Source organism: Branchiostoma lanceolatum, chromosome 17 (genome assembly GCF_035083965.1).
Source record: "Branchiostoma lanceolatum isolate klBraLanc5 chromosome 17, klBraLanc5.hap2, whole genome shotgun sequence".
In the NCBI taxonomy this organism is placed as follows: Eukaryota; Metazoa; Chordata; class Leptocardii; order Amphioxiformes; family Branchiostomatidae; genus Branchiostoma; species Branchiostoma lanceolatum.
The window spans coordinates 2217618-2233058 of NC_089738.1; the positions used below are offsets into that span (position 1 = coordinate 2217618).

Genomic DNA, 15441 nt, shown 5'->3' on the forward strand with positions numbered 1-15441 from the left:
ATGACAACAGATATCAAGCCTGCTGTAAACCATTTATTACGTCTTAAAGAATGATATTCGAAATTAATGGAGGAAGTTAGTAAGTATTGATATTGCTGTCGCTATATTCACCCCATTTAGCAAATTCCTGAATGCCACCATAGTCCCCGACCCTCAGGCATGAGGATGGGACTAAGTAAAGGTAAGGTAAAGTCAATTTCGACTATTTTTGCTATTTTGTCAGCAACCAGAGAACTGGCGGGTGGGGCTTGGATGTCTCTGCTATGCCAACTGCAGTGCATGCGCAAAGGTCTTTAAAAAGACACGTTAATTCAACGATTTCGTTTCGACTGCTCACGTACCTTGCAAAATAGTCAGTGATGTTTCTACCTCTCACCCCCCCCCCCCCTATATTCACTCATTTTCCAAGAAAATTGGTCTGCCTCTTGCAGAACAACATGTCATATGAGGAAGGCCATATGAATGATGTACCACCAAAAGCCATCTGCTAAATAGGCTTCCAAACCATTCCCCATGCCCTCTTTCCACTGATCAAAGTACATCACAAGAGTGACATTCGAAAGTCAAAAAAAGGATTTTCAATCATTTGAAATCTTGTTTTTATTAGGCGTCAACTGTTGAGTACCCATCGAGCGTTTAATCATGGTACTGAAGAGCCGGCTAGTGATCCGTGATGGTACTGCAACCTTGAAACATTCGCCACGAATCACTAGTCGCGCTCCAGTACTGTGACTTAACGCTTGATGTTCAGTTTTGGCTGCAAACATACAAAGCTTTTTTCAAACCTTTATCAATATGATGGCAAGAGCGAGTGGGGTCCGCATAGAAAAATAAGTCATAACAATTCCTTGAATACATTTAACGAAATGATCTTCAGCGCAGGGGTGTTAAAAAAACAGACAAAAGTCTTCAACAGAGTAGACTTACACAGGGTGTCCTCCAGACGTGTACGCCATCATGGCGTCATGTTGACCCAACAGCAAGGCCTTAGCCGAGAGTGTTATGACAGAAACTGATAGGTGAACAAGAAAAACTGAACCCACACCAAGTATTCATTGAGAGGGAAATAGTGGTGTGAACTCCATTGTACAGCATGCAATCTGTTTCCAGTTTTCTACTGACAGGGATTTTCAACTGATGTTACGCCGAATGGCAGTTATACAGGCTATACAGATACAGATGGATACAAGAACCTTTCTCGATCAGAGACTACCTAAGATGAAATGCCTGACCTGTATATACATTTAGATGATGACGCAAACGAGAAATGAAACAGCCATTTCATGCCATTTATTGCCTCCACACATGCCTCACTCTAACACATCGCTCTAAACATTGAATATTGACTCCTTGCCGTACAATTTGTAATCAGCACCTCTTGACTTTTTGTAGTCCCACACTATTTTCGAAATTTCAACAGCTAACAATACGAGTCAGGTAGTTTTTGTTTAATATTCTCCACAAGATTCATAATCAAGATATTTCATGGCATGACAAACCAGCGTTTTATAATTACCATACATAAAATCAATGTCCTCATTGTTATATATCTTTGGAAAGATGTAGGATACTGTTATAATTCTTGTTTCTTTCACTCTAATTTTATGTTCACGGTTTTCACGGTCACCTCTGTACTGTGAACTTATCATCACCGTGAAAAAACCTGTTGTTATTTTTTATGATACCATCACACATCCGTTCTGTATCAAAATCCCAGTTGCTGCTATCGTGAAGTTAAAGTTCTGTGAAAATTTCCATTATCCTTACACTGCGAAATTTTGCAAGATAAATTGAATTACAGTTAACATAGCCAAAAGGAAGCTATTGCTGGGAGTTGCTCTGAGTGTAGGCGTCCTGGTGGTGTGTTGAGGGAACACTGAGTGACTCAGGCCTTCAGGTGTTTAGCATGGTGTTTGATGTGGTCATCCATGAACGAGGCCATGAAGTAGTAGCTGTGGTCATAACCCTGAAAGGAACAAACATTTGTACTTTAATGGATGACGCATAGTTAAAACCTTGAGCCTAAAATACATTATTTGTTATCTGAGTGAAGACCATACATGTATCATCTAAGGTACATGTGTTTTATCATTGTAGTACAGAACATTCTATGTAACTTCTAAGGTACATATGTTTTAATAATTGTTGTCCAGAAACTGTATGTAGATTCATGGGACAAATAACATCAATAAATGTCCTTGCTATGATGATCATCATCAGCTATGATGAAAGGTATCAATGCCAGTTTTTTATGTATTGATATATACCACATTTGTGGAAGGATTGACATAACAGTTGACTATCACCTTTTCAAGATGTCAACCCGGACCAGACTGTAAGATTTGATCCACTCACACCAGGAAGGACCCCTGCTCTTTTCGAAAAGTGTGGTGGGCTCTTTACCGTGCTCGAGGTGTGTCTCTCCTCAAACATGGGTTCTCCATTTCGAGAGTTCTTCATTTTGTCCTATCCGAGGGACGTCCATAATCAAAACTAGGTACTCATTTTCACCTGAGTGAAGTGAGAAAAGTCATGTTTTTTCCAAGGGCACAACGTCAACGGGACAAATCAGGGGACCCCAGATTCGAACCCAGGATCTCTGGGTTCTCGGCCAAACATCCTGCCAATGCAACGCCAGTTTTCTAGTTATATCTAAGAGGAAATGAATCATGTCCAGCCTCCCTACCTCCTGCATCCTGAGCACCACAGGCACCTTACTCTCCGTACAGGCAGCCACGAAGTTGTCAGGCAGCAGCTGCCCAGCAGGCAGGAAGCTATCAGCTGTGCCCTGTGGGGTCAGACTGGAGGTTAGTACATCATATATAGCTTGAGCAGCGTGCATAGTCCAGTAGTTAGCGGCCCAGTCTCTGGAACTAGAAGCTGTGAGTTCGATTCCGCTGTGTTGCTCACCGACATGCATGCTACCGGACAGGATCACAGTCCTTAGGACGGGACGTTAAGCCGTGGTCCACTATTCATTTTCGAAGAGAAATAGTGGAATTTCCCTGGTACAATGAAATAAATACTATACATGTACATAGTGTCTGCCTTCTCTGTCACGACCAGTGGAAGAATACATGTAGCTCTTCAGTGAGCTAAACTTTTTTCCATACAGAAGCAGCTATATGGAGCTTCCCACATTCAGGTAAACATGCGCTATAGATAAGGCCATGTTGGTTTGATTTGGATAACATCCACACGCACATCAATTTTCATCCGTTTCCAAAAAGAAAAGTTTTCAACCAAAGTGTAAATCGTACAAAGGAGCTGAAAAAGGTTTTAAAAAAAAGGCCATATATGGAAAAAAATATCAGAAAACGGGTATTAATCATGCAGTCGTAGAATGCCAAGGTCAATTCCAAAGTCAAAGAAGATGTGAAAGAACAAAATTGAAGAATCTATTTTTGATATATCATACTCGCCTGTTCAAAAAATCATTTGTTCAACCTTCCTGACCACTTATATGTCATAATGAAGGGAACATCTTTTTATTTTCATTCTCGCATCAGTTTTGGGGTTCTCCGAGGATGTCATCCATATAATCAAATCAACATGGCCTAATAATGGTTGGACTAGTGCCCACTGGCATCCTTAAGTATTGCACTGCTTGGGCTATGAATAAACTTGACAGTAGAGTAATGTACAAAGCAATGACAGCTGATACTGTAATACATCCACATGTACACTTAGACAGCGGAAAAGGACACTGCAAATTGAGAAAGAAGCTACCTGTACCTACAGTCACATAACGGAAACACTAGTGGTTCCATGGACAGCCAGTCAGAAACCAAGATAGCTGCGTATTTACCAGAATAGGTGCCTAATGTGACACTGTACAATGTATATTATGTAGCACATAAACAAGGGGGTAGGTGGGCAAGAAGTTTCGCGGTGGTTTTAAGTTTGTGCTGAAGAGTTCACCGCGAATACCGCAAATATAAAACCACCGCAAATATTTCTGCATTTGCAGTATCTCAATGCTACTTCCATTTACTAAGTGAACAAACTACATAGCAATACAACCTATATAATACAGCTTCATTTGTATTACAGCCACTGAAGTCGTAGAGAGAAGTGAAAGATTGCATAAAACCTAAACACCAAAACCCCTCCCTACCTGATCAATGAGTATGTCTACTGGAGGACCTTGGTATTTCTTCACCAGCTCACTTGCATCATACTCCTAGAAATGGAAGAAAAGATAGTTCTTATTCCAAAATCCAAATAATACATAATCTTTGTAGGCCTTCATTGTGAAATGCACCTCTTTCACAGAAAGTTTCTAAATCCTTACACAGCAAACAGTAATTAAATAGTATTCCAAAAAACAGTATTACTAGTGACCTAGTGCTGCATACCTAAACTCATGTTCAGGTTCAGATCCGGATTCAAGTTCATAATAATACTTATAGATGTGGACCTGAACTCATGGCATATGTAAAATCCATGTTGACATAAGGTTGACATACAATTTGAAAATTTACATGCAAAATTATACACAATCAGTAGTAAACACAAAAGCTCAGTCATAACCACAAAAACAGCAATGTTGTCATTTTTACCAGTACAAATTTCATGATCTATCGATGGTTTTAGATGGCTTCCATTGAATATAAGCAAGAGATACTTTTTCGCAGGTCCAGATTTGGTTTTTTAGACATTTTAGGTCCAGTTTAGGTCCGAAGTTTAGGTACGCAGCACTTATAATATTATATTACTACAAACTAAAATTTATCAGTACACAGGGTTGAGTAAATGAAGGAATTTGTCACTTCGACAAGTAGCAGTTACTCAAACTTGATATGTTTTTGGAAACGGTCAGACGTTTCAAGTAGCATCCACTACTTTTTGTCAGTGACACAAAAAAGTAGTGGATGCTACTTGAAACGTCTGACCGTTTCCAAAATCATATCCGGTTGCTTGAGTAACTGCTATTTGGCATATCTTATTACCTGGATGTAAATTTATCATTGCTTTAATAAAAAGCAATCTTTACAACATACAATAAAATCATTATCATCATCATCATCATTTGTCCGTTTCCAGTGAAGTTGAGATAAAGGTTTTCCAGTACTTTTTGTCCTTCATAGTGGAAGCCATCTAAAACCATCGATAGATCATGAAATTTGTACTGGTAAAAATGACAACATTGCTGTTTTTGTGGTTATGACTGAGCTTTTGTGTTTACATATGCCATGAGTTGAGTAACTGCTATTTGGCATATCTTATTACCTGGATGTAAATTTATCATTGCTTTAATAAAAAGCAATCTTTACAACATACAATAAAATCATTATCATCATCATCATCATTTGTCCGTTTCCAGTGAAGTTGAGATAAAGGTTTTCCAGTACTTTTTGTCCTTCATAGTGTTCACCAAGGCAGGTCTCACGAGACCAGTGTCTCTTTCAATCCATGTCGTCAAATCAAATAGAGAATCGAAAAATGTTTCAGGGGTGTTGGGGAGCCTCTGACAAACGTAAAATTCAGATTGAAAAGGGATGCTACTAGGTTGCATGTGGCCACAGTCTTCAACTGTGACCTGTCTGACAGAAATTTGCCCCTCAGGAAAATCTCTAAAACCCCACACCGTCCCCCTGCTTGGTCACTACAATCGCTCAGCTCGCTCGCAATATTTTACCCTTTGAGAAAAGACCCTGTATTGAATCATTTTCTAAACAAGTTGTTTGACACAATAAAAGTGGTACCTTCCAGGTGTCCTTGTTGCTTCCCAGGTAGCCAGAAAACGCCTTCTGTCCCCAGGGACAGGAGACCGGGTTACAGATGGGGGCAAAGGCTGACACCGACTGCAAGAGAGAAAAAACGATAAATAAAAGTGTGAAATTTGAAAGTTCCTTACTATTTTTCTATAATTTATATAGTATCAATTTGTGTACCACTATTGTCTAAAAATGCACAATTTAGTCTATAACACCTGTCCTTGTTGCTGAAAACCATCCACACAGATCTATCTCTGGCTTATATAGTATCAATTCTTGTTCCACTACTGTCTAAAAATGCACAACTTAGTCCATATGACCTGTCTCTGGTGCTGAACACCATCCACACAGGCTTGTCCATGGTACAACATCTAGATGCTATCCATCCCGATGCTGAATACCATCTAGACACCAACATACCTGTCCCTGGTGCTGAAAACCATCTAGGCACAAACATACCTGTTCCTGGTGCTGAATACCATCTAGACACAAACATACCTGTCCCTGGTGCTGAACACCATGCACACACTGACACACCTGTCCCTGGTACTGAAAACCATCAACACACTAACAGTAACACATCTGTCCCTGGTGCTGAATACCATCTAGACACAAACATACCTGTCCCTGGTGCTGAACACCGTGCACACACTGACACACCTGTCCCTGGTGCTGAAAACCATCAACACACTAACAGTAACACATCTGTCCCTGGTGCTGAATACCATCTAGACACAAACATACCTGTCCCTGGTGCTGAATACCATCGAGACACGAACATACCTGTCCCTGGTGCTGAATACCATCTAGACACAAACATACCTGCCCTTGGTGCTGAATACCATCTAGACACAAACATACCTGTCCTTGGTGCTAAACACCATCCAGACACTAACACACCTGTCCCTGGTGCTGAAAACCATCAACACACTAACACACCTATCCCTGGGCTGAATGCTTTTGACATGCTAATATAGAAACCTCTCTGCTAAAGATATGCAACACCAAAATGTCTCTTCAGCTGATGTTCACCCATCCAATCTACAGAACAGAAATGTCATACAGACCCTGTATTTCCCTGGGTTCTTCAGATAGCAGATCAGTGCACCATGTCCACCCATGCTGTAGGGATGAAACAGGATAATGCATCAGGTCATGAGTAAATACAGAAAGAGTTTAGTGACTGACACAAGCATGAAAAGACATTTCAAATCATTAAAGGAAGACCATCAAAGTGTGCAATTGTAAAATCTTATCTTGAGCAACATCAAAACAAACATAAAAATCCGTCTAAAACTACAGAATAAATACCAAATAATACCAAGACATATTCTAGCTATAAACATCTTTTGACAGCTGACTATCTACCCTTAAGCTATCAACATCTGTAAACATATATATATGTACTGGTACTTCTAACGGAAGCAGCATCTAAGAAGTAAGTCTATGATATTCAAGATCAACTATTGCATACACAGCCTGTTCCCAGGTTTAAAATTATTCGTTTCCACACTACCAAAAATCGATTTTCTTATGTTTCTTGTTTTTCCTTCTACAAATGATTTTTATGTATATAAGAATCCATGTTTAAAGCACAAACAAGAATCCCTGTTTTGAGCACAAACAAGAATTGCATTTGATAATTTTTTTCTTGAACTTTCTTAAACCAAGAAAGTTCAAGAAAATTATTCTAGTAGAATCAAATTTTCAAGAAAAAAATCTTAAGGAAAGAATCTGTAAGAATACCATATCTAACCAAACAAAAAACGAATCTTAAGTTATAGCAAGACAGCAAAAGAAATTTTTTCTTATTTTTCTAGAAAATTCTTTTTGGAATACATCATGCTACAAACATTTCCTTAACTTCAGAAAAAAATGAATGAAATTCTTTAGGTAAGAATTGACATAGACAAGACTTCGCAGAAGGTTTCTTGAATTTTCTTGTTTCTCTTTGTATAAGGAAATATTTCTCAACATAAGAAAACAAGAAAAATAAGAAAAAACAAGAAAAAAGATTTTTGGTAGTGGTTCTATCCATGACAAATATGTATATATATATAGTGCATGGGACTCTCTCCCCTTACCTGTGGCCAAACACAGACTGCCTGTCAGAGTCCACTGGGAAGCTGCTGTTCACCACTGAAGGGAGCTGAAAGTACAAAAGACAACTGACAACTGAGAAACAAGAAGTATCTATCACTCAAAAATCATGTCATGTCCAGAACATGAGATATCAAAGGAAGTTCTGCTGCAGTCCCGTAACAAGCTGCTAGGGGACCCAAAATCTAATCATTTCTAGGTCTCATCAAGAGCTACCAACGTATCAACTATCAAGGCAATCCATCCAAACCTCCTCGGGTTATTCTGTTCCTCCACACACAAACATACCCACATATACATACCCACATACAAAAGCTACAAAAAACATAGTGGAGAAGTATACATGTATTACTGTAGTCAATACAGACTACACTTGAGTATCAGTACACAGATTGTATCTACAAGTACATCAACAAAGTACATAAAACAAGGCTGGAAAAATGTCATTCTAGACCATAAGTAATCGAAGACTTTTCAAGACCTTCAGTTGAGCAAACATTGCATGGAACAACATAATTAAAGAATGGTTTGGCCAATTTGGTTATAAATAGGACCTGAATTAGGTTGTGCGCTGGCTATAAGTAACCTTGTTTGTGTTTATCTAGACATAATTCAAAGTGTATAAGACACCAATGACGTTATTGAACATCAAACCATCAAAACTTCATACCTCCAGCTTTTGATTCTTCCCACCAGGTAATTACATTAATCAGTGACTTTACTCTCCCGATGGCGTCACAATGAACATGGCAGCAGGTTTGGAACTTTGCACTGCGGCTTGGAAAGAACGTTCTTTTGAGAAGCAAACAAACTAAATATTATGTCTTTTAATTGAATGCAATCACGATAATTGAGCACTGTTTGCTCATCAAATAATATTTTTCCCAAGCCGTGGTGCAAGGTTCCGAACGGGCTGCCGTGTTCATTGTGACGTCATTGAAAGAGTAAAGTCACTGATTAATGTAATTACCCGATGGGAAGATCAGAGAAAAATGAAAAGCTGTAAATATGGTTTCTTATGGTTCAATGTTAAATAACATCAGAAGGGTGTGTATTTGTTTTAAACGTTTCTATTCATTGAATGATACTACCGGTATTCCTATTACTGATGATAAGAAAATGTTGTATTTTGGTGTCATAAAGTTCAACACTTAAAGGGACTACACCGTATCTATTTTAATTGAAAGAAAACGCTAGAGAATACAGTTATGGTTGAGGTAGGTAGATAACTTGTACTCCCTACCTCTTCAGTTACATATGAGTACATCCTGTAGTTGGTCTTCCACTTGTCTTCTGTGGCGTTCACATAGAACCCTGCTCCTGTACCAAAGTCCCAGCCGTCCTCCTCACCCTCAATGTTGCAACCACCTGGGAATGAGGTAACTCTGTTCAAATAGTGTAAATGCAGACATTTCCGCGCTGGTTTTATGTTTGCTGTTTTTGTGGTGAACTCTTAACCGCTAACTTAAAACCACCGCAAAAAGCCGTTCCATTGTGTGACTGTAGCGGTACTATTGTTTCAAACGCGAACTCAAAACAACCACGAACACTCCATTTTCTCTCTACTGCGAAATTAAATCCCGCGAATATTTTTGCATCTACAGTACCTGCTGTATGCACATGACTGCAAACATAAAGATTCTGAAGACAATTTGTCCTTTTGCTTTTGAGATGTGTTTTTTTTTTAAATTGCTACACATCTCAATGTACATTTGTGAATAGTTTCATTACTGCATGGTTGACAAAGTTCTTTGTACACATTACAGTATACTATAACTGCCAACATTTCAGTGACTGTCGCTTTCCTCCGTCAGTATTGCCCTGAGGAAGGTGACAGATGGTCAGATAAACGTCAGCAAGTTATGATGTACTGACTGCACAAAGAACTTCTTAATACAGTCTCTTTTTGACCAGTAAGCAAGCACACTACTACCCTACAATTCAGTCTTTACTTTGTGTCAATTTATTGGTTTAGCTTTGAAGGACTTACAGCCAGGGCTGACCAACAAGTTAATGGCTATCACAAAGAATAAGAAATTAAAGATCTCAATGAAATCATCAACTTCTTTTTTGTGATCTTTTTTTTGGTTTTATTTGTTATCATAAATTTCTTGCTCATTGTGTACATGCTTTTTCCTGCTGGAAATAATGGATACTAATAGATAATGACCCAGGCTAAGCCTACAGCATCAAGTTAGGACCCGGGCCAAACCAGCCTTCCATCCTGCTAGTCTCCAGTTACACCAGTTTCTACCTCACATCCTGCCACCTTGGAATCAGACATGCGGAAACAAACTTGCACAAACACCAAGACAGACAAACACCAAACATTACCTCCATTTTCATAGAGATAACAACCCCCGACATGCGTCCCCATACTCACGAGGGCTAGTGTCCGGCGCGACGATGATGATACCGTGTTCAGCGGCTGCCCGCTGTGCGCAGGCCTTGGTGACGAAGTTCTGTTCGGTACAGGTGAGACCGGAAAGCCAGTACAGCACCGGGCACTTCCCTGACTCAGCCTGGGGCGGCAGGTACACGCCGAAGTTCATCTTACACTTCAGCTGGGTGCTGTAGGTCACAGGGTAGAAATGAGAACTTCTTTAAAATGATACTGTCATTGATAGGCATGGTAAGTTGTGATATTTACATGAAAGTTCATCTGAGTTTGTAAGTTAATGAGAAACTAGAGTTCCACGACCTCATACCTTCGCCATATGATTTTAACCTTTATGACTGACATATCAGGGGTGTTTGTCATCAATTATAAATCATACCAGTTGATCTTCTTCACCCAAAAAACAAAAGTATGAGCGTAACAAAGCAGGTTATGCTAACAAAGTAACATTTATCATGAATTATGCAAATGGGGTCCTTATTACCATAATTTGATTCAACAATGTTCACATTCACATAACTTCCAAATGACATCCTTTACCTGTATGGTTTTATAGTAGTTTCTCATTAATTATGCAAATTAGGCCTACATTTGCATATCTTTTATCTATCAAAATTCCTCAGTAACAAATGTCACATATGTCAATAGTCATATCATGGAATACAGCAGGTTTTTAAAGTTGTCTCATTAATTATGCAAATTAAAATCTGATTTGCATAATTATCGTCCAATCATACAAAGCATTACGTAAGCTATCTACATACCAAAAATCATTACCATCCATCAAGCCCATCTTGAGTATTTTCTCATTAATTATGCAAATTAGGTATTCATTTGCATAATTGATATCTATTAATATTTCTCTCTTCTTCAGTTACATATGTCACATGTTTGAGAGTCCTGTCGTGGAATTTGGCCGATGTATAAACTTTCCTCATTAATTATGCAAATTAGATACTGATTTGCATAATAAGTATCTAATCATGTACATCATCACTCAAGCTATCTACTTACCAAAAATTATAACCATCCATCAAGCCCTTCTTGAGTTATTCCCTTTCAAAGTCTGAACCAAAACCTGCTCCTGCAGTTCCAAAAAAGCCGCTAGGGGGCCAAAACCTATACCACTAACTCTCTGTCCAAAGAGCTATCTACCACTCAAAAATCAGTTCCATAGCTTGTCCAGAACACGAGATATTGAAACAGGAAGTTCAGCTGCAGTACCGTAACAAGCCGCTAGGGGACCCAAAATCTAATCATTTCCTAGTCTCATCAAGACCTACCCACCTACCAAATATCAAGACAATCCATCTAAGCCTTCTCGAGTTATGCTGTACATTACACACACACATACATACAAACGCTACCCTCTGCATAACCTTCTCGGCGAAGGTAATAAACTGTTCTCCAACTCAAGGAATTTTCCTCAAGGGCAGGCTTTTAGCTAGGCATGGGTCCATGCGTCATTTGGACGTCAAGGCTACCTGGAAATTGTTAATCCATAGAGCCCATTGGGAGACAGAGAGGGAACCAGCAGTTTAAAGTGCATAAAACGGTCAGCTAAAAGTACAATAAGATCTAGACTAGAACACACCTAACCCCCGCATCACAGCATCCATCCCCCCCCCCCCCCCATTTTTGGACCCCTTGTCTATAAATCCTACCTAAAAGCTTAAGCCTGCTCAAGGCGGGCAGTACCGACTTTCGATGAACGTTGACTCAGTGCTGACGTCACAGGATTGCTACCTTAACCTTTACATGGAATACATTCATTGAGAGAAGATCAAGATTTAATACTGACCTCTCATGAGAGAACACCTTCTGAAAACCACCAAACATCTTGGCGCTGGAGACCTCGGAGACTGCCATCTTGATTCCTGCACAGATAGACAAATCCAGCAGAAAGTTTAGGCAATGGTGCACTGTCAGATATAAGTTTGTTTGTTTGTTTGTTTAAAAATCGGTAGTATTGCCAGAGGCGGTGGCATAAAATTTTGTATGGGGGGGGGGAGATAATTTGAGACGAAATGTCACTATGACAAGTGCCGAAGCGAAGGCGTGACAATACTAGGGGGGTCCCGGGGTATGCTCCCCCAGGAAATTTTGAAATCCAGACCCTCTGAGATGCTATTTCCTGCATTTTGAGGGGCAAATTTTGCTGGAAGAGTAAGCTAAGTTTAATGACATCTCTATTTGTAGAAAAAAAAAAATCAGACGGGTTTCATCTTCATTTTGGGGGAACGGCGCCCTCCAGACATATTTTTTTTGCCAGAGGCACGACATGCTCCCACAGGAAGATCAAAAAGTCTTGACCCATTGAAACGCTCTTTCCTGAATTCTGAGGGGCAAATTTTGATGGTATTTAAGTTTAATGACATCTCTATATGTGAAAAAAGATACAGAAGGGTTTCAGCTTGAGTTTTGGGGGACGAAGCCCTCCCGACATACAATTTTTCTGCCGGAGCGTGACATTGAAAACTATTTCCTGAATTTTGAGGGGCAAATTTTGCTGATAAAGTAAGCTAAGGTTAATGACATCTCTATATGTGAAAACATACAGACGGGTTTCAGCTTGAGTTTTGGGGTGTGACGCGCTCGAGCCCTCCAAACATATTTTTCGCCTGCGGCAACATTCTCCTTCGGGAAGATTTTGAAACCTTGACACCCTGAAATGCTTTTTGCTAAATTTTGAGGGGCAAATTGCTGATAGATTGAACAGATACAGAAGGGTTTCAGCTTGAGCTTTTGGGGGCGACGCCGTCCCAACATATACGTCGGTGGCACAACAATCCTAGGGCGGTTCGAAAGCATGCTAACGTACGTCAGAGAAAATTTTGAAATCTTGACCCGCGGCCGCTGAAACGTTATTTCCTGCATTTTGAGAGGCAAATTGTGCCGGTAGAGTAGAGCTAAGTTAAGAAAATCTCTGTTAGTGAAAAGATACGCAAGGGTTTCAGCTTGATTTTCGGGGGGACGACGCCCCCCCCAACATATTTTTCGGGGGGGCAGCTGCCCCCCTTGCCCCCCCTGTGCCTCCGCCACGGATTGCATACCTAGTAAACCGCCTCATGGCGTAACACATCAGTACATTTGCATATCTGGACAGATTTATTTGATTCACTCACACCGAAGGACCCCTACTCTTATAGGTAATTGTGGTGGCTTCTTTTACGTGTGCGAGGTGTGGCTCTCCTCAAACACAGGAACCTCTATTTAACGTACAAGAGACGTCCCTAACCGAAGCTAGGTACTCATTTTCACCTGAGTGAAGTTACAGTCACAACAAGTTGACCACCGTTTACATAGGTCAAGTGACATGCCGCACTGTCATATGACATATAATTTAGGTTACAAACAGTTTATGATTTGGCACATATATAGACCGGTTTTATTTGAAACTAGAGTTCCACGAACACATTATCTTCGCCAAATAATCAAGGCTTATCATGGAGAGTGATTAATATTTACGTGCTTATCACCCCCTACAAATTTGATCATGCACCATACCATTTGGAAGTTATGATGGGGCGAATGAGTCCAGTCTATATATGGTTAAAAATCATTTGGTGGTACAGGACTAGTATATGTGTAGAGTGTGCTGATATATGTTATAAATGGTCATGAAAAAATATGAGTATGTATATATTATATGGGCCACAAAGGTTCGATATTGCAGTGTTGTAAGTTGAAAGTGATAATGAAATAGTACAGTCAATATATATGAATAGAATAAATCTGGCTGGTGGTTGACGTGTTTTTAGGTGTTTTGTCCTGCTGGGCTTTCTATTTTGTCCCTATTTCGTTATGTCGCCAACCGTGTTGAACAAAAATGCCTAAACTGAACGCGTTAAACCAGCAGGACCCACACCTCTGCTTGGAGAATAGTTTATTTATTTGACCTACATGTACGTTTATGCAAGGCCATCTGTTTACATGACCTGGCACTGTCCCATGTCCCATTGAAATGCAGTACGTTAACAAACTTTCCTTACTAATTATGCAAATTAGCTCCTGATTTGCATAATTAGCCATTGATAATGTAAAGCACCATCTAAGCTCTCTACATACCAAACATCACGACGATCTGTCGACCCCTTCTCAAGTTATTCATGTCTGAATGTCAAAACAAAAACACCCACTGCAGTTCTGAACAAGCCGCTAGGGAGCCAAAATTTACAGAACTTACTTTCTGTGGCATGAACTATCTACCACACAAAAATCATGACCATAGCACTTTCAGAAAACATGCCCCTAAATTTTGAAGCTCCGCTGCAGTACCTTAGGTACTCGCTAGAAAGCCCATTATCGAACTTGACCTTCCTTTTTGTAAACCCTACCCATCCACCAAATATCATACGAATCCATCAACAGCTTCTTGAGTTATGCTGGCGACATACAAATACACATCCACACAAAGCCCGCTGCAGTACCAACGGAAAATACCAGGGGAACCATTTTTGAACTTGACCCCCGTTTTCACAACATCTACACACCTGCAAAAAATCATGAAGATCCATCAACGTTTCCGTCACTTTTTTTGCCTACATACAAACACAAAAAAATGTAAAGTCTGCTGTAGTACTGTTGAAAAACGCAAGGTGAACCATTTTCGAATTTAAGTTTCCTTTGCACAACCACTACACACCTACCAAAAATCATAAAGATTCATTGAAGCTTTCTTGAGTTATGCTCCTGACATACATTCAGACCCACCAAACAGATTCTTCAACCGAAAACATAATCTTCTCCGAGTGTACTCGGCGAAGATAATTAACGTATTGTTTTTTTGATGTTTTCCTAAACAAGACTTTGGCGCTGCCATGACAGCACCCTGACACACCCCCTCAAACTCCAAACCCCTCCCCCCATAATTTCCACGTGCCTGCTTCCATGCTCGTTACATTCCAAAAAAGTCTCTAAAAATTGCTGCATGTCATTCTTCAAATGACGATCTATTACTTAACTCATTTATCAGTCTCAAACACCATAGATACTTGTATATATTAACTGACATTTGCCCAAGAAAACGTCAAAACTTACTTTTCCAGAACTGTGCACGCATGGAGGCCAAAGGTCATGGCACGGCACCTGCGCAGTAGAAGAGAGTTGAAATGGACTTTGTGGGTATTGAAGAATATTTTCTTACTTCTTCGACCGTAAAAAGAAACATTCAACAGTCTTTGTAAACTTTCTATATATATTTCAAAATACTAACATCAATTA

The 15441-nt window shown here is 39.8% G+C and overlaps 1 protein-coding gene across 1 annotated transcript; it reads right to left on the reverse strand.

Annotated features, from left to right (window-relative positions):
- Window positions 1-1709: 1709 nt before the first annotated feature.
- LOC136422937 (S-formylglutathione hydrolase-like) lies at window positions 1710-15351 on the reverse strand. The gene is made up of 10 exons (XM_066410862.1): window positions 15259-15351; window positions 12020-12095; window positions 10204-10391; window positions 9064-9188; window positions 7805-7869; window positions 6788-6842; window positions 5709-5807; window positions 4118-4183; window positions 2687-2788; window positions 1710-1966 (listed from the first exon to the last, which is right to left on the reverse strand). The coding sequence occupies exons 1-10, from the start codon at window positions 15278-15280 to the stop codon at window positions 1886-1888; spliced, it is 879 nt and encodes a 292-aa protein (XP_066266959.1). The 5' UTR covers window positions 15281-15351; the 3' UTR covers window positions 1710-1885.
- Window positions 15352-15441: the final 90 nt, after the last annotated feature.

Excerpts from the sequence above, each read along its gene's own strand:
- LOC136422937 (XM_066410862.1), bottom strand. The coding sequence starts at position 15,280 with ATGCGTGCACAGTTCTGGAAAA. Across the intron at positions 7,870-9,063 it reads ACTCATATGTAACTGAAGAG|CTCCCTTCAGTGGTGAACAG; the intron begins GTAGGGAGTACA and ends TTGTACTTTCAG. Across the intron at positions 5,808-6,787 it reads AGAACCCAGGGAAATACAGG|TCGGTGTCAGCCTTTGCCCC; the intron begins GTCTGTATGACA and ends TCTCTCTTGCAG.